We start from the raw sequence: 20261 nt of genomic DNA, 5'->3' as shown, positions 1-20261 counted from the left end.
TGGCAGGGCCAGGAGTATTGGTCATGTGATTTCTTCTCTGTTAACAGTTCTTGCTGGAGGTTTTAAACTCAGCTTGTTCAGTTAAGATTTGAAAAGGAAAGCTAGAAGCTGATTGGTTGCCGCTGTCCCAGATTCAGTCTGCTCCAAGTCTCTGCAACTTCCCCACCTATACCAAGGAAATGGACAATGATCCAAAGGAAGGCAAAAATTAATACATTCTTGTGGTATATTTAATATATATATTAGCAGGTTTTTTTAATTGTTAAAACGCCATCTAGCACACAGCAATTGCACGCTGCCTGTGTCGCACTTTAGTAAATGGAGTTCACTTTTCTTCAGAGAAAAGCAGTTCAGTGCACACTTTGTAGTTTAGCAAACTTCATGGCAGGATTGTACACACCGTTCTAGTCACATGATCAGTCCTGGTTTAGTACCAACAGCATACTGCTGCAATGAGCCAATCACAGGAAATTATATCTCTAATGCTTCATGAACACTAGCAGCTCCTAAACTGGGGATTAGGAGCTTTTTGGCATTTTTTTTGTCAAAGCTCCTAAACTCAACTCCAAAAATGCCTATGTATGCATGTACACATAGTTTATAGCAGAGTTTAGATGCTACCGCATTTAGGTGAGGTTAAATCTCCCTCTCCTGAACGTGTTCAGTATAGGAATGTTTTAACCACTGGGAAACACAAAACACAGCAAGAACATGTGTAGGTGCAGTGCCGTTTTCTCTGCGTTTTGTGCTTTCCCACGGGCACTGTAGGCTAGTGTACATGACGCCTTAGGCAGTTATGTACATAGAATGCCTCCATAATTGTTGCCAATTATAGAAAATCAAAGCTAACCAAAGACAAATTAATTTTGTTATGCCTTTAAAGGGTCAGGAAATGTATTTTTTTTCTAATGCTGATATAAAATATGGTGTACAGTAAAATTGCTTCACAAGCCTTTTTGTGTTTTAATGTTAACAAAAATTACTATTTTAGTTCAGTCTTCAATGTGATAGAACTTATAACAGCTGTCAAAAATGTAAATATTGCATCCTTGAACAGGGATGTTGTGTACATTGTTGGGGTACAGACTATGCAGATGTTCTCATTTAATAATCATATGATTGGCTGATTCTCCTTTTAATTAGTTTTCCTTTCTTTTAACACTGGGGCTGATCGTGTGACTGTAGCAGGAAGACGTTCGCACTCAATACACAATGTTTTGACAGTCATTTGTTTCAACTTAATAATTGGAGTATAAAATATAATCAACAGCACCAAGAGATACCCTGTATAAGCAGATAAAACAAAACTGCCCCATTGGCAGATTTAATCATATAAATTAAGTTTTAGCGCTCAATAGTTTCCCCAAGTCTCTCTTAACAGTCCTTTCTCAGACTACAATAATCTTTTTAACCACTTGTCCTCCAGAAGATTTACCCCCTTGCACTGCGTTACTTTAACTGACAGTCATGCAATGTACCCAAATGAAATTTGTCTTTTTTTCCCCACAAATAGAGCTTTCTTTTGGTGGTATTTGATCATCTCTGCAGTTTTTACTTTTTGCGCCATAAACAAAAAAACTGACAATTTTGGGGAAAAAAAACATTTTTTATTTTCTGCTATAAAACATATCCAATACAAAAAAAAAAACAAATTTCTTCATAAATTTAAGCAAAATGTGTACCTATCTATGTGCTTGGTGTACACTAGGTGGTCCTTTTACAATGGGAAGTGATGGATTGTGTCCTCAGCTCTGCAGAGACACAGGATTCATGACTCCCCCTTCACAACAGAACTGTATCTATGTAAACATAGACACAGCTCTCTGTTCTTCCTCCCTGACTGAAGACCTGCAGGTGCTGGTGTAGGACTTGTAGATCAGTTTGTGCTGTGACATTTCACAGCAGAAGCAATCCTCCAGCGACCTGTGCACCCTGTGTGGCGGAGGTGAAAAATTATATATGTGTGTGTGTGATTTTTCACAGGAATGCCGCCCTGTAACAGTAACACTGCTATAGGGCGGATGTAAAGGGGTTAACCTTCCAAGTAACAATGATGGGACCAACCTCTTTAAACTCTCACCAGATATTTTGTGTTATTCCGCCTTGTACATCATCTCTTCATTTTTCCTTCCTTTTCTGTGGCTCCACACACCTCAATTTGCACAAAAACCAAAGAACATATATAGCGTAGTATGTTCAAAATAAATAAATAATTTTTAAAATATGTGCTCACATTTAAAGTTAAAAAACGGTGCCACAACTTAATCAGCATGTGACAATCCAAGACCACCCACCTTCATTTATATATACTATTACCCTCACTCAAAAATTAATTGCCACTGTATTTCCATATATATGTGCACTCCTTGTCACATAGCCGTATTATAAGTGTCTTCTTCTGAAGATACTCACTCCTCAAATGGAAAAACTCATATAGTGTAGTAAATCTTTAAAAATATCAAATTATATTTGCACTAAAATTCATATTAAATATTAATGTCACCACTTGTGAATCCAACCACCAAAAGTGTGCTTCACCTCCCCTTCAGATCATGCATCTTACCAAACACATACCATAAATCCACACAAACAATGCCTCCATGGAACAGAGGGGAGGACATTGTGGAGGCATTGTTTGTGTAGATGTTCTTTGGCGCAAACTGAGGTGTGTGGAGCCACAGAGAGAACAGAGGAAGGAAAAAGGAAGAGATGATGTACTAGGCAGATTGACATAAAATATCTGGTGAGAGTTTAAAGAGACTGGTACCATCATTGTTACTTGGATGTTTAAGAAGATTATTATAGTCTGAGAATGGACTGTTACGAGAGACTTGCGGAAACTATTAAGCGCGAAAACTTTATATAATAATTGAAGTGTCTAGAAACATCACTGAAGACCTTATTCCACATATCAGAAGTGTTTACTTCCTCTATTTATTTGTTTTAGGATGAACGAGAGGCCAGAGAAAATGTGAAGAGAGAACAGGATGAGGCCTACCGCCTTTCTCTAGAAGCTGACCGAGCAAAGGTAGGTGTTCTTCCCAAAACCTGCCATCATTTGGTGTAAGGTGATAATTATATGTACTACTTTTCTTATCTTGGACTCCTTGCATTCATAGCCAGGCAAAGATAGGATGGCACCATCAGCACAATTTCAAATCACCATTACCCAAACGGTTGTGGTAACCAGGGAATGTTCGGAACCTCGTGACTTGTTTCTGTAGCGGGTTGCATACCTTAGGCGTGCTACATTCGTCCAAAGAAACTTCATTGAAGTACACAGGATACGTAGCATATCTGGTTTCTCTCCTCATTTGCTGCTCCCCTTCACTGCTTTTAACAGCAATTCTTGGCTGTCCGAATGCCAGCTGAGACTTGCTCTCTAACACAAAGCTTATGAACAGTGTTTGTAAACACCGTTCAGGTGCTCAATAATACAGTGCAATAAGTTTACCCACTTGCGCTCCTGAGAATTTACCTCCCTTCCTGACTCGGCCATTTTATGTGTTACGGTTCTGCGTTGCTTTAACTGACAATTGCGCAGTCATGCAATGCTGCACCCAAATTATATTTTGTCCTTTTTTCACACTAATTGAGCTTTCTTTCTGTGGTATTTGATCGCCTGTGCCTTTTTTCATTTTTTGCGCTATAAAAAAAAGACCAACAATTTTGAGAAAAAAATAAACAATATTTTTGACATTTTGCTATTAAACATGTCCAGTAAAAAAATTTTACAAATCTAATTTCGTCATAAATGTGGGACAAAATGTATTCTGCTAAATGTTTTTGCTAAAAGAAAAAATCACAATACATGTAAACTAATTGGTATACATAAAAGTTATAGCGTTTACAAATGGCGGTATATATACTGGAATTTTTTTTTTTAACTAGTAATGGCGGCAATCATCGACTTATAGCAAGACTGCGGGACTGTGGCGGGCATTCTGACATCTCCAGGGACACCAATACAGTGATCTGTGCTAAAAAAAAAAAGCACTGACACTGTATTAAAGCCACTGTGCCGGTAGGGGTTAACATGAGGGGCGATCAAAGGGTTAACTGTGTGCTGGGAATGTTTTACTGGGGGGCGGTGTGTTGGTGCTTCACTGTAAGCACACTGCTCTGGATGGCTGTGCTGTGCACAACCATCCAGAGCAGTGTGTCAAAGCCAACAGGGAGGAGGACTGTTAGTAAACAAAGCAGCCCTCCTCCCGTTGGAGATTGGAGATCCTCAGTAATCACCGTCCGGGACCCGGTGATTGACAGCCGCAGGTGCAAATGGCGGCGCAGGTAGAGTGCATGCACCCTACCCAGAAATACAAAATCACGTGTGTATGTGTGTATATATGTATATATATGTATATATGATTTTGTGCACCCCTGCCGCCCTGTAGCAGTATATCTGCTATAGGGCGGTCGGGATGTAGTTAAAAAATAATTGAAATTCGTTCCTATGTTTCCCCATCTGCCTAACATTTTTTCTTTTTTTCTATTTATTTTTAAAGCATTGATATTTACTGGCTAAGTGCACCTTTTGGAACATGTTCCACCTTACTTGTTCCCCCTCACCCCCCTCGGTGTGACAACGGGCAGGGGATCTTCTTCCCGCACCCCTTGTCACAATTTAAAAACAGCGAGGCAATGTGGGGCTCCACACAGCTGCTTCATTCATTCACTGTTTCCTGTGAATGGATATACTACCCGCGGATCGCGGGCAGCTGACAGCTTGTAGTTCTGAAGTTACTGCGAGGGCAGTGATGAGTGCACTTGTAGTTTAAAGGTACAGGCAGAAAACTGCTGAGCTTTTCTACAGAAGTCTGACCATTGCACCCCATATCCACTTATAACAGGTGCAATTGACTTTTTTTTTTATCCTGCAGAAATATGTGCATTTATTATATGGTGAGCTTATCAATTAAACTTTTCTTTTTCATTTGTATTAATTTTGTGCTTTTTTTTCCATTTGGAATATTTTAACAATGTGCAATACAACAAAAGCCTTTGTATTTTTTAGTGTTGTTGTAAATGGGACAAATAAAATGTGTAACTTTTATTTACTTTAACACTTTTAACGGGTTAAAATGGAAATAAGTAAATTTTTTACCTTTTTTCCAGTTTGTTCATAGATTACATAAAATGAAATAATTTTGGTAAGAAAATATCACCCAGAAAAAGCCTTGTATGTTTCCCCAAAAAGTATATTTATTACTTGTTATTAAATGTAATGACAAGGTTATCGCCAAATAAACAATTTTGCACTCATCCATAAGATGTGTACAGGTGCCAAAGCTCAGGTGGATAATCGCTGCAACTTCTTGGAATTGCAGTAAGTCTTGGCTTTGCAGTGCTGTTGATCTGGATTTGTCTTGAATTTTGCATTTACATGGATATGTGTAAAACTTTTAAAGTACTGATATGTATTATATACAGTTGGCTACTAAAAATCAGAACTATTAAACGCCATGTTTCCACAGAGAGAGGCCCAGGAGAGAGAGATGGCTGAACAGTACCGATTGGAACAGATTAAGAAAGAGCAAGAAGAAGAAAGAGAGGTAATGAGCTTCTTCTAAAGTGGAAATAAACTCACTCCACAATATGTTCATGTTTTCATGTAAGTTATCTAAAAAAATGAAAATGCAATGAAATAATTTCCTTATTCATCATATGGTGTTCGCTAGCTACTTCTTCTCTGAATGTGGGCTGTAACATATATGCTAACGGTAAAGAAACTGTGTATTCAGTGTGCCTGTCACCCCACAATTAGAACTGCAATTCTTAGCTGTATGCCTACTGGGGTTTACTGGCAAATATCACATCTGACATCACATTGGACAAAAATTTAATTCTCAGTGTCCACTGTGTTGAATCTATAGAGTTCATATATCAGTCACAACCATACAGTCTATACAACTGCTTAAAAGATATCTAAACCCAAGCACAAATGCTGAAGTTTAACCTGTTTTATTTTTTCGCCTTCCCTGAATCCTTCTACCCTCTCATCAACATGCTAATTAAATTTTTAAATAAAACCTTTCTGTTTTCATTCAGTACATTATTTTAGACCGAATTATATTATTGCCGGGTTTTTCCGAATGCAGTGAAGGCAGACCGTGGCTGGTTGAAGGGGCTGGTAGGGTGCAATGTTTAACTTTTTCTTCATATAATGCTGGGCCTCCACAAATTGAAAAAACACTGCAATCCAATGAATGGTTGGGACCATTAAGGACAGTCAGGCTGGGGAGGAAACCACTAGATAATGATGCATGTTCTCAAAGTCAAGAAATGAGGTTGGCTCTATGTGACTTGCTGTAACTTCTAATGCACACTGAGAAATCTTACTACGTGCAATGCAATCAGACCGGGCTGTTTCAGTACAAGGAAGGAGCCATCACAACTGTAGTAGGCCAAAAGTAAGGCTGGAGTTCATGCTAAACACATTTTCTGCAAATAGAGAAAATATCTGTTGATCTTGCCCAGAAATACAGTGTCCTTGTCACTTCCTCTAATTTGACCTGACATCAGAAACAATCTTACTTTCAAGCTATCTTCTTCAAGCTTTATTACAAATCTCATTGATCCCCATGTAATGGAGATGAGAAGAGGAGCATTTGTTTTGTAGCCCATATTAGGATAGCAGTCTAGGATGGCTATGTTGTACCTCAGTTCATACACTGGAATGAGTCAACATTGTAACCCTTGGACAAGAAGTGTGTTACTGGCCATATCAAAGGGGAAAAAGAATACTAAGAAGCCACCACATTCAAGGACTGTTAATCTGAAATATATTACATTTTTGGTTTAGGATTTTGATACACTGTAAGGGTGCTGAGGGGAATAAATGGATGGGTACCATCAGTAATGAAAAAATAAATGTACAACCCCAATTCCAGAAAAGATGGAATTACATAAAAACAGAATGCAATGATTTGCATATCTCATAAACCCACATTTTATTCACAATAGAAAATGTATCAGATGTTTAATCTACCATTTAATGTACCATTTAAAAAAAATGTAATTTGAAATTGATGCCAGCAACATTTCTCAAAAAAGTTGGGACAGGGCCATGTTTACCACAGTGTAGCATCCTCTCTTCTTTTACCAAAACTCTTTAGACGTCTGGGAACTGAAAATACCAGTTGCTGAGGATTTGGAAAAGAAATATTTCCCCACACTTGCCTGATATAGGATTGTAACTGCTGAACAGTCCGGGGTCTTCTCTGTTGTTTTTTTTTTTTTGTTTCAAGATGCACCAAATATTATCAGTTGGTGAAAGGTCTGGACTGCAGGCAGGATAGTTAAGCACCTGGACTCTTTTACTACGAAGTCATGCTGTTGTCATAGATGCAGTATGTAGTTTAGCATTGTCCTGCTGAAATATGCCAGGCCTTCACTGAAAAAGACGGCATCTGGATGAGAGCATATGCTGCTATAAAACTTGGACATATCTTTCAGCATTGAAGGTGCCTATCCAAATGTGAAAGCTGCCCATTCCATACATATTAATGCCCCTCCATACCATCAGAGATGAAGACTTTTAAACTGAGTGCTAATAACAAGCCGGAAGGTTCCTTTGCTCTTTAGTCCAGAGAATGTGGCACCCATGGTTCCCAAAAAATAAAACCAAATTTCGATTTTCTGACCCTATAATAGTTTTCCATGTTGCAACAGACCATTTTAAATCAGCTGTGGCTCAGAGAAGGCTACTGCATTTCTGGATTATGTTCTGATATGGCTTCTTCTTTGCATGGTACAGCTTTACCCTGCATTTGTATATGGCACAGTGAACTTTTTTTCCAGACAGAGAAATGTGGAAGTGATGTCCTTCACAGAATCATGTCTTTTTTTTAATGCAGTGCCATCTGGAGGCCCGAAGATCACTGGCATCCAGTATTGTGTTCCAGCCTTGTCGTGGCTTGTAGTGTTAATTTTGAAGTCAAAATTCATTTAGTTTTAGTCATAGTCTTTTAACTAAAATGCCATTTTAGTCATCTGAATTGTTTGTCCTATTTTAGTTGAATAAAATCTCTGATACATTTTATAATGTCTTTATACAGTGGCAAAATAATTATTTGATCCCCTGCAGATTTTGTAAGTTTGTCCACTTACAAAGAAATGAAGGGTCTATAATTTTTATCATAGGTGTATTTTAAATGATAGAGACAGAATATCAACCAAAATTTCAGAAAAAACACATGATACAAATGTTATAAATTGAGTTGCAGTTCAGTGAGTCAAATAAGTATTTGATCCCCTACTAACGAACAGTAATCCTGGCTCTCACAGACTGGGTATGTGCTCATGTGGTACACAGATTAGGTGCTCCTAAGGATAATGCATGTATAAAAGACACCTGTCCACAGAATCTTTCTTCCATTCAAAACTCACCACCACGGGCAAGACCAAATTGCTGTCAAAGGATGTCAGGGACAAGATTATAGACCTGCACAAGGCTGGAATGGGCTATAAGACCATCAGCAAAAGCTTGGTGAGAAGGAGACAATTGTTGGGGTGATTTATTCACAAATGGAAGAAATACAAAATAACCATCAATAGCCTACAGTCTGGAGCTCTATTCAAGATTTTACCTCATGGGGTAAGGATGATCATGAGAAAAATGAGGGATCAGCCCAAAACTACATGGGAGGAGATTGTGAATGATCTCAAGGCAGTTGGGACCACAGTCTCAAACAAACCATTGGTGACAAAATACGCCGCCAAGGTCTGAAATCCTGCACCGCCCACAAGGTCCCCCTCCTCCAGAAGGCACATGTACAGGCCTGTCTGAAGTTTGCCAATGAACATCTAAATGATTCAGAGAAAGATTGGGAGAAAGTGTTGTGGTCAGATGAGACCAAAATTGTGCTCTTTGGCATTAACTTGACTCACCGTGTTTAGAGGAAGAATAATGCTACTCTAAGAACATGATCCCTACAGTCAAGCACAGAAGTAGAAACATTATGCTTTGGGGGCGGTTTCTCTGCTAAAGGTACAGACCAACTTTGCCACATTGAGGGGCCAGTGGATGGGGCCATGTATTGTAAAATCTTGGGTGAGAACCTTCTTCCCTCAGCCAGAACACTGAAGATGGGTTGTGGATGGGTCTTCCAGCAAGACAATGACCCAAAACATACTGCCAAGGCAACAAAGGAGTGGCTTAAGAAGAAGCACATTAAGGTCATGGAGTAGCTTAGTCAGTCTCTTAATCCTATAGAAAATTTATGGAGGGAGCTGAAACTTTGAGTTGACAAGCGACATCCAAGAAACCTTAAGGATTTAGAGAAGATCTGTAAATAAGAGTGGACCAAAATCCCTCCTGAGATACTGTATGTGCAAACCTGGTAACCAACTACAAGAAATGTCTTACCTCTGTGCTTCCCAACAAGGGTTTCTCCACCAAGTACTAAGTCGTGTTTTGCTTGGGGGTCAAATACTTATTTTACTCACTGAACTGCAACTCCATTTATAAACAAATTTCTGGATTTTCGGTTGATATTCTGTCTATCATTTAAAATACACCTATGACAAAAATTATAAACCGTTCATCTTTGTAAGTGGGCACACTTATGGTCAACCAGTATTGTTGCTTGCGGTGTTTGTTTTGACATCAAATTTCAATTTAGTTTGTCATAGTCTTTCAACTAAAATGTCATTTTAGTCTTATTTTAGTCATCCAAATTGTTTTAGTTTTAGTCATATTTAAGTCATCTAAATTGTTTTAGTTTTAGTCATATTTAAGTCATCTAAATTGTTTTAGTTTTAGTCGTATTTAAGTCATCTAAATTGTTTTAGTTTTAGTTGTATTTAAGTTGACTAAAACCTCCAATACATTTTAGTTGACTAAAATCTAATGGGCTTAGTTAAATTGTAATGCATTATTTAAGCATTTCTCTTGACTTTCCAAACTCATTATATACTCTTGGAGTAAAAATCTAATAACATATTATTATTTATGGTATTCAGGTTTGAACAAACTACACAAACAAATTTAGCTATTATATAACGTCTTTAGAAGTCAAACCATTTCATTGCAAGAAACATCTCTCCCTCACATTTTCGTTCCGTTTTTGTTAATTGATGAAAAATAGAATTGATTTTCGTTTAGTTTTCATCGCTGAAGACATGCCGTTGACGAAAACTATGACAAAATAATTTTCATCAATGAAATTAACCCTGGTGACTTGTTGCGGCTGTGTCAGTGTTGCTGCCATCAGTTTTCAAAATTACCTTATTTTTTTCTTAAATGGTACATTTTCTTAATTTTAACATTTGATATGTTTTCTATTTTCTATTGTAAAAAAATAGGGTTTGTGAGATTTGCAAATCATTGCATTCTGTTTTATGTTTATTCTACACAGCTTCCCAACTTTTTTGGAATTTGGGTTGTACATCACCAGAAGGAAAGTCATTTTCATTGTCATCTAACACCAAATAGATGGCATTTCTGGGTCGCTTGGGTTCCCTTTATCAAGGAAGCATGGTACAGAATGACTGCCCCTGCTTATGTCTCATAAAGAAACTTTCTGGCCCATTTCCTATTTTTCATTTGGTTAGCTACATGACAAAAAAAATGGGGATAGAATGCTGAATTATTCTGTACATGGGAGCGTAAAACTGATAAAAGAAAAACTGCAGCTATATTTGGCTACCCGGACTGCACTTGCTCCCTCTATGACTATGCCACAGTCTATCTACCTATGGCTGACATTTTTATTATTAAAACAAAAACAAAACTAATCTATGAAACGTCTAGGGCTCTATTTATAAAGGATTCACTGCAAATTCATACATCATGTTGGACATTTGTCCATCTGTATTTTACAGCACTCGTCTATCATTTTTAAAGAGGATTCATCCACTATCATGCACCCTAATAGAGAGATTCTCCTATTGGCTGCTGCATTACACATAGGGTGAGCCCTTTTTGAAAATGACAGCCAAAGGCTGTAAACTGCAGATGGGTGAATGTCCAGCAAACAGTGTCTGTGTGAGTCTGGTCTTGCATTCTTTATAAATAGACCCCCTAGAGTTAATGTGGATTTAACTGTGCAAATTTGCCATACTGCTTCTAGATCAAGCAACCGCTATTCTTGATATCTAAGGATTTTTATTCTGGATGCTGTGGTCATTTTTCATTCCCGTGAAACAAATGTGTTCCACACCTGCATAAAGTTGTGTGTTTTTTTTTGTTTTGTTTTTGTTTTTTTACATGTACCAAGAGATTATTTTTTTCTTGAATATATCCCAAGATTTTGTCTGAAATCACCGAGTCTGACTTGTGTAAACCTCCTATACCAGACACATGCTAATGCTCGGCTGCTCAGATCCGTCTCCATTGTATACATGTATTTTCCTTTGTAATTCTTTAGATCTAAAGCAATAGTTCCCAGTAAAACAAATAGGCATTCTGTGTTGACGGCATTCATTCTGCTATCCTGCCTTTCACTATAGAGCGGGCCTCACAATGCCTGTTTGGAAACTATATTTTCATACAGAAGAAAAAAAGAAAAATCAAACTCCAGTGTGGGTTTTCGAATGCGGCCGGACCTGCATTGTCTTTAACACAGTGTGCAGCAATGAAAATAATAGATATTTGCTTTGCAAAACAAAAGCGATTTTTTAACAATGCTGTTTATGAAAGAATGCTGTAGTTGAAGTTCAGGGATTACATATAATCTATTATTGTAGAGCTGTGTTTGCTTACATAGAGGGCTTTTTGTTCAGCGCATATATTTGAAATGTGCCTATTGATCTATTCACTGGAAACCGCCTTCTCGTTTTTCTTTTTCGGCCCCTGTGTCGGCCGTTCAGATGCTGGAGTTATAAGCTTCTTCGCGTCATCTAATTGTTTTTTTCTTTCTAAGTTGGTCCACCGCCTCAGTATAGTCATTGTGAGGTTCTGTCCTGTGACAACGCCATTGGGGAACTGGCTACATTGGGGAAATAGGAATCCTTTGCACAAAGGGAAAGGGACTTTAATGAGCTACTGTTTATCCTTCTGCAATATAATTGAGGCAGCACAGTAAATAAAATAGCATCTGTTATTGCAGCCGGCAGGGAAATGTCAAAACAACAGAGAGAAACAGGTGCTTTAATAACAATAGAAAGGACAAATGAAAAGCGTGTGGACTTTGGATGAATTTTTCAGTGTACAAAATCGTCTGAATGTTCTGTATCGAATCCCGAATCCTGAATAAATCAATGCCCTATGCAAAGAGTTTAAGGGGGGGAGGGGGTGTTTTTATGTGTAGAGTTATCGCGATTGCAGGGCGGACTGGCAACTCATGGGGCCCCCGGGCAATAGGGGATCATGGGGCCCCCTGTGTCCTTGCCCAAACTCAAAAATGCCTATGAAAAAGGTACCAGGGGCGTCTCATGGGGCTCCCTACTGACCCCGGGCCCTCGGGCAGTGCCCAAGTTTCCAAATGGTCAGTCCGCCCCTGCGCGATTGTTAAGATTTAGAAATGTAAGAAGTGATAGCTTTGCTTCCTTGCACTGAATAAAGTACCAGGAAGTAAAACTATCACTTCTTACATTTCACCTTAAAAAAGGTAAGTTAAGGATGAGATCAAGTAGATTGAGTTCTCTCTTGTGTTTATCCCTTACAAGATAAGTCCACCTTTCCTCGCACGTTACATGTTACACCCATATTCAGGGTGTAACATGTTACAGATACAGCTGCCCCCGCACCAATTAGCCCCCCATTGTGACAGCTTGCTGTCACAATTTAAGAAGAACGTGGCCGTGCTGGGCTCTGCCCACCTGGACGCATCATTCATTCACAGGTTTCTGTGAATATGAAAACTACAAGTAACGACAGCCTACTGTCAGCTTGTAGTTCTCAATGATCTACCAGGGCCTCGTTGAGCGTTCTAGGTAGTTCTTTGAGTCTTCATGTCAGTGTGTAACTGCCTGCTCGTATTAGGTACAAGGAGATAGCTTACACAGACTGTGCATGAGCTCTGCACAGTGCCCACGATCTACTGATCGCTGATACAATGTTTTGCAGGCTCATAGCACCAAAAACAAAAAAATTATAATAAATGCAAATTTTTTTTATACCTGCAAAGTTTAAGTTTACAAAGATGAACTTATCCTTTTAGTTGGCAGTACACAAATCATTTTTTTTTATTCAGCCAGGGGGCTGAATGATGAAAACTGAACTGATTCCCCCTTCCACACATTCAAGGTGGGTGGAGGAATCTTCCCTGTCACACTGTTGTATTCTGACAGTAGGGAGACTCCCCCACCATCAGAATACTCAGATCAGCACTGACTGAGTGGCTTTTATCTGACAGTGCAGTTGAACAGGCATTGATAAATAAATCAACTTCTGTTCAACTGGAGTGTCCACATGTGAATTGACTGGCCGAATTTTGATCAGTATATGGCCACCTTTTAGAGGTCAGCAACAGAAATAGCTTGCCAATCATGGCATTATCTATCACTAAGAAATAAATTGACATTGCTGATCTATAAGGGTCTGATTTAGACAAGTACTGAACTGCATCTGCCTTCTGGAGCACCTAAATAGATTTTGCTGCATAAATACATAAGATGTAGGAAGACAGGAGCACCACACCAATAGTTGGGAGTCTGAAAATGTTTATATAGTTTTAGAAATGCAAGATTATAAGCCAACTTGTTTCCAGGACTGTAACGTGCCCTCTTCATCAAGGCTTTTAAAGGAGAAGTATCATAAAAACATTTTTTGGCCATACTTCTGCTATGGCTCACAGAAGTGCAGTTTGTTCTGCACTGCTGGGACTTCACTCAGCCTGTCCAGGTTTTGGAAAGATTCTGACCAAGTGGTCAGGCTCTGCTCAGAAGTCTGACTGGCAGCTAGTTCAGCCTCTCGGCATGCCGCTGAGAGCCTGAGCAAGCCGCTCCTATTCCTTCCACAGCCCAGCGCTCCAGAGAGCACTGGAGGGGCAGAGCACAGAGCCGGTGGCTAACAGTCACCAGTTCTCTGCTTGCTGAATGCTGAGAACCAAGCAATCAACCATCTTTGATCACTCAGTTCTCAGTCTTAGAAGTTCATGGGGACAGATGCAGCATCAGACGGATGCTGCATCCACCTAGGTCAGTATTTTTTTTTTTTTTGGTAACAGAACCCCATACTTCTATCTTAATGCTTTTTATATTAATATGTGGGATAGAGTGAAATACATCTTTTTTTTTTTTTTTCTTATGGCCAGGCTTTGGCATTGTCTTTTCTAGAATCTGACCATTTGAACTGTCAAACTATCAGGTGGACTTCTGAGCAGTGTGTAGCACTATATGTCCAGTGTAAGGGCCATTATTGTCCATGCTATCTAGGGGTATGTAAAAATACATACTGGTACTGATTGACTCTGCTTTTTAGTGGTAGTAAGTAAAGACCTGGCTTTTCTCACATACTCACTACTGTGTCCCTAGAAAAGCTCAGAGCTTGTTTAATGCAGAACTTCCTACTACCATCATTTAGGTGCAATTCACAAAAAGCTGGTTATGGGCATTCAAGAGTGGTATGACATACAGTGAGGAACACCCTGCGATTTTCAAGTTCTCCCACTTGAAATCATGGAGGGGTCTGAAATGCACATTGTAGGTGCATTCCCACTCTGAGAGACAGAATTTAAAAAAAAAAATTCAGGAAATCACATTGTATGATTTTTAAAGAATTTATTTGTCTTGCACTGCTGAACATAAGTATTTGAACACGTGAGAAAATCAGTGTTAATATTTGGTACAAAAGCCTTTGTTTGCAAATACAGAGGTCAAACGTTTCCTGTAGTTTTTGACCAGGTTTGCACACACTGCAACAGGGATTTTGGCCCACTCCTCCACACAGATCTCCTCTAGATCTGTCAGGTTTCGGGGCTGTCGCTGAGCAACACGGAGTTTCAGCTCCCTCCAAAGACGTTCTATTGGATTTAAGTCTGGAGACTGGCTAGGCCACTCCAGAACGTTGATATGCTTCTTACGGAACCACTCCTTGGTTATCCTGGCTGTGTGCTTCGGGTCATTGTCATGTTGGAAGACCCAGCCATGACCCATCTTCAATGCTCTGACTGAGGGAAGGAGGTTGTTGCTCAAAATCTCACAATAAATGGCCCCATTCATCCTCTCCTTAATACAGTGCAGTCGTCCTGTCCCCTTCGCAGAAAAGCACCCCCAAAGTATGATGTTACCACCCCCATGCTTCACAGTAGGGATGGTGTTCTTGGGATGCAACTCGTCCTTCTTTTTCCTCCAAAAACGACGAGTGAAGTTTAGACCAAAAAGTTCTACTTTGGTCTCATCTGACCACATGACTTTCTCCCATGCCTCCTCTGGATCATCCAGATAGTCATTGGCAAACTTCAGACGGGCCTGGACATGTGATGACTTGAGCAAGGGAACCTTCCGTGCAATGCATGATTTGAAACCATGACGGCGTACCTTTGAAACTGTGGTCCCAGCTCTCTTCATGTCATTGACCAGCTCCTCCCTTGTAGTTGTGGGCTGATTCCTCACCTTTCTTATCATCAGTGATACCCCACGAGGTGAGATCTTGCATGAAGCCCCAGTCCGAGGGAAACTGATAGTCATCTTTAGCCTCTTCCATTTTCTAACAATTGCTCCAACAGTTGATCTATTTTCACCAAGCTGCTTGTCAATTGCCCCGTAGCCCTTTCCAGCCTTGTGGAGGTCCACAATTTTGTCTCTGGTGTCTTTTGACAGGTCTTTGGTCTTGCCCATTGTAGTAGTTGATGTCTGACTGACTGTGGGGTGGACAGGTGTTTTTAAAGAGCTCAAACAGGTGCTACTAAGTTAGATTGAGTGGAGTTGAGGTGGACTTTTTAAAGGCACAGTAACAGGTCTTTGAGAGCCAGAATTCTTGCTGCTTCTTAGGTGTTCAAATACTTATGTTCAGCAGTGCAAGACAAATAAATTCTTTAAAAATCATACAATGTGATTTCCTGAATTTTTTTTTAATTCTGTCTCTCAGAGTGGGAATGGACCTGCAATGTGAATTTCAGACCCCTCCATGATTTCTAAGTGGGAGAACTTGCAAAATCGCAGGGTGTTCAAATACTTCTGTTCCTCACTGTACATGCATATTCTGACTATCTTATGCCCCCCAGCTATTCCATACCTCTCCTGATCAGGAGTACTTCTGTTTAGTGCAATGGAAGAGGGAAGGCGAGCCATGTACAGACAGTCACAGTCCACAGTATGCCTTCAATGTAGGTATTTCCCCATTGACCTCCCCCAGGTTCATCCATAAATCTGATGATTCATAAACCTTCTTTCATTTGTAGTTTGTAATCTCCATTAGTTTTTCTGGCTCTGTTATTGAGTCTCTACCTGTACAAGTATACTCTCCTCGCTCTTGGCGTCCTATTGCATATACTGCCATGGACTGTTAAACTGGGTACACACAGGCCAAAAATGGTCAGTTCAGCGGGAACCAGCCGACTTTCAGCCCGTATGTGCATCTGTCTGTTCTAAAGAATCCAATCTTTCAATCGACTTCTGTTGAACGAGCATGCTGGAAAGCCAGCATCTGACCAGCGTCTGATCAGTGTGTTCTGGTGGGATGGGGGTGGGCAGGGACAGGGCAGGGCAGCCCCCCTGTCGGAACACAAAGGTACAGAGGTTGAGATCACACTAACGCTTGTTTATATTATATTATTGGTTGGATTGTATACATCATTTAGTATTTCCTACACATATTATACAAAATATTATAATTAAGGGACACGTTATAGCACTGTTGGTGCATTCATAAATGTTATTTAGGACACCTGTACTTGAAGTATTCACCTGCAGGGAATGTTTGGTGAATGACAGATGCACCGCTTTATAATTATTCCCCTTTAGCTTACTGTGGATATTTGTTGTTATACACATTACTTTTGAGTACTATTAGATTTTTATTCCCACAGTTGATAATACATATCTAAGCTTATCTCCTTTAATTCTCTCTCTCTTATATATAAATACATAAGTGGTCCATAAAGTGAACTTTGTGTAGAGTTATTCACTTTAAGGTCATTACAATGAACAAGGGAGTACTCTTTACATAAGGAGGAAAATAGATTTAATCTCCAAATACAGAAAGATTTCTTTACAGTAAGAGCTGTGAAAATGTGGAATAGATTCCCTCAAGAACTAGTTCTGGCCTGCTCAGTAGATTGTTTTAAAGAGAGGGTTGGATGCAGTCCTAAATGCAGTGAATATAGGTAATGGCACCAGAGATTGATGATCCAGGGAATAGCCAATTGCCTTCTGGGGATTCTGGAAGGAATTTATTAGTCCCCCACTGTCACAAATTAGACCATGCTTTTGAGTCCTCATGCACACTGGACATTTTTACAGCTGCTGTTTTTGGCTTTTGACATTTTTTTTACAGCCAGTAAACCCCCCCAGCATGTTATCCTATGTGTCCATGCACACACAGACTGGAATCAGCGTTTTTTGGAAAAAACCCCAGAACTAGTGGGTTTCTAAAGGAGTTTTTTAGCTGTAAAAACGCTCTAAAGCTGCAAAACGCTGCAAACTGATGTTTTTGGACTTTTTTTGAGCAAAAAAAACGCTAAAAACATGCAAACACGAAAAAATGCTGCTAAACACTAATGGAAAAATGCTAACAAAATGATGAAAAACCTCACGTTTTTAACATGACTTTACAGAGCTAATATCAGCGTTATTAAAACGCCCCGTGTGCATGGAGCCTTAGGGTTTTTGCCTTCTTTTGGGTCACCTGTGGGTATACAATTCTGTATATGAAAGTTTTCTGTCTATTTATTCTTTTTATTTATTTATTTATTTTTTTCCTCTTGGTTGAACCATACGGACTTGTGTCTTTTTTTTTTTTTTTTTTTCTTCAACCTATGTAACCCAAATTCTAACCCTTGCAGGTCTAAATTGTCCCCCTTGTGTTTTATTAGCACTCATATTAACTTACTGTAATACTTCATTTGTATTGGTCGATGATGGATTGTTCTTTTTTTGTGTGTGTTTTTATCGGTTAGGGCTTCTATAGTTGTCTCAATAAAATATGCATTTTTTTATTACCTTGAACTTTTTGGTCTATGGACTTGCCTTATGGGTATTTATATATTGTATGTCGTATATACAAATAGTCCCTGCTCCTAGGAAACCAATAGGAATTGGGCATGGTCTTCTAATCAATCAGGTTGTTGCCATAGAACACTTGTTTGGGCGCCTTATGACCCGCCGCATAAATATTGAATCGATGCCTGTTCAAGATTGGGAAACTGTTGTCTGTCTATGTGCCCCTTTATCTGCAGAAAAGAAAACCCCTTTTTATGGAGCTGCTCCTTGATCATTTTGTTGCTGCCTTTGTGGTTGTGGTACTTTGAAACAGATAACAAGGCATGCCAACAAACACTGCTGTCTTTGTTGATGGTGGAGCTGGAAAACAGACAAGGTGTTACCGCAGATGAGATGATTTACCAGTTTGCAGGAGGATCTTGGGGAGATTTAACATTTGTACGATTGCTTTCTCGCCTATTCATCTTCAAAGGAAAGAGAATGACCTGTGTGAACTGAGGATAGAGAAGTAATTACACTTCCACTATGAAGCCTCGTTAACCTTTCTTTCCTAACAATTTAATCAGGTGTCCTCTTGGGCAGGGCCATCTGATCTAATTGGAATTTGTAAAAAGGAGGATTTCTTTTCATTATCTGCATTGCACGCTGTCATTAAGCAGAGAGAAATAAACAGATTTGTCACCTGGCACTCAAATGGCAGTGACAACATTATCTCAGGATCTTTGACACCTGTCTCTAAATCATTCAAATCGGCAGTAGCCAAAGCTTCCAGAAGACCATCTTAAAACAGAACACGGCTTTGTAGCCTGAGTAATATAAATTATTGTAGCGTTTCTGTCCCTTTGTGTATAATGACAATGCTGATCTCCAGGATTCTAAATAAAGGAATTTTTAGAAGCTTAAAGCTTCAGTCCTAATTATATACTATACATTTGGTGTAAAAAATGTACCATTTAATTTGAAGTTCCCTAAAGTACTCCTGTACCAGTACAAGAGTGTATACAATACTCAACAGAAGTCAGAAATCCTTATCTGTATATATATTTTGGGTCAGTGACCATAATATTTAAAATAACACATTTTCAGCAAGGCAGCCAGGCTACTAGCATTTTAATTAAGAGAGATCAGCCGTGGCAATCCTCATGTTTCTAATGAGAGGTGTACTTCTCCGAGAGGTTTTCTCTGCAAAGCCAACCTCCTGAAGTGGTTCTAAAGCCTAAAGGTTTTTCTTACCTTAATGCATTCTATGCATCAACGTAAGAAACCTTCTGTGCAACAAAGGATCACCCCACCCCCAGCCCTCTCTTATATTTTTCTTTACCTGATCCTGATCTAGCGCTGTGCATGAGAGCTGAGGCTCTCCCGGCTCTGTCCCTCTTCTGGGCAGATTGATAGCATTGGGAGCCAATGGCTCCTGCTGCTGTCAATCAAAGTCTGTGATGGGGCAGGGTCTAGCCATCCTGTCTGTGTTAATAGACACAGGGGGGTTTATTTACTAAATCTGGTTGACTCAGAATCTTGTGCACTTCTGCATGGAAACCAATCAGCTTCCAGGTTTTATTGCTAAAGCTTAACTGAACAAGCTGAAGTTAGAAGCTGATTGGCTACCATGCACAGGTGGACAAGATTCTGAGTCAACCAGCTTTAGTAAATAAACCCCAGGGTGTCTTGAGAGCAAGCCAGCACGAGTGCCCCCATAGGAAGCGACTTCCTATGGAGGCACTCGCAGAAAAGGAGGAGCTAGGAACGCTGGCAAGGACCCAAGAAGAGGAAGATTGGGGCTGCTCTGTGAAAAACCATTGCACAGAACATGTAAGTATGACAAGTTTATTATTTAATAGAAAAAAAGAAACTTTAAAGTCACTTTAATCTACTTCAGAGGAAACCTTTGCAGAAAGAAACATGAAGCCTCAATATTTTTTGGGTTACTGACTTAGAATAAGTATGTAGACCGAGAAGTCCATGTTCATTTTTGTTCGTTCTGTAGGCAATCCTAGTACCATACACTAGCCTGTGGACTCTACATCGCAGGTATCTTCAGGTCATTGTGTACACATTTCTAGTGATCTCCAAAGGCCCAAAATGATACCTTTTCTGTTTTATTATTTTTTGCTGCCAGAGCTTGCATGGTTCTGTTCTGGTCGACCCATGAACCTCCTTGTTAGACAATATAACATTTACTTAGGGAGGTATTTCAGGGGACAGGTCAGATTGTA

The 20261-nt window shown here is 39.5% G+C and overlaps 1 protein-coding gene across 1 annotated transcript in view; it reads left to right on the top strand.

The window, feature by feature from the left end:
* The window catches only part of FAF1 (Fas associated factor 1), a 426653-nt gene that overhangs the window by 355988 nt on the left and 50404 nt on the right, over window positions 1–20261 (top strand). The window contains exons 16-17 of the mRNA XM_089684458.1: window positions 2948–3028; window positions 5475–5552. Coding sequence (XP_089540584.1) covers window positions 2948–3028; window positions 5475–5552 — 159 coding nt within the window. The remainder of the gene's footprint in view (window positions 1–2947; window positions 3029–5474; window positions 5553–20261) is intronic.

Source organism: Staurois parvus, unplaced genomic scaffold (assembly GCF_062004578.1).
Source record: "Staurois parvus isolate SC_StPar_1 unplaced genomic scaffold, SC_StPar_1.0 ptg000347l, whole genome shotgun sequence".
Classification (NCBI taxonomy): domain Eukaryota; kingdom Metazoa; phylum Chordata; class Amphibia; order Anura; family Ranidae; genus Staurois; species Staurois parvus.
This window is presented reverse-complemented; position numbering and strand designations above follow the sequence as displayed.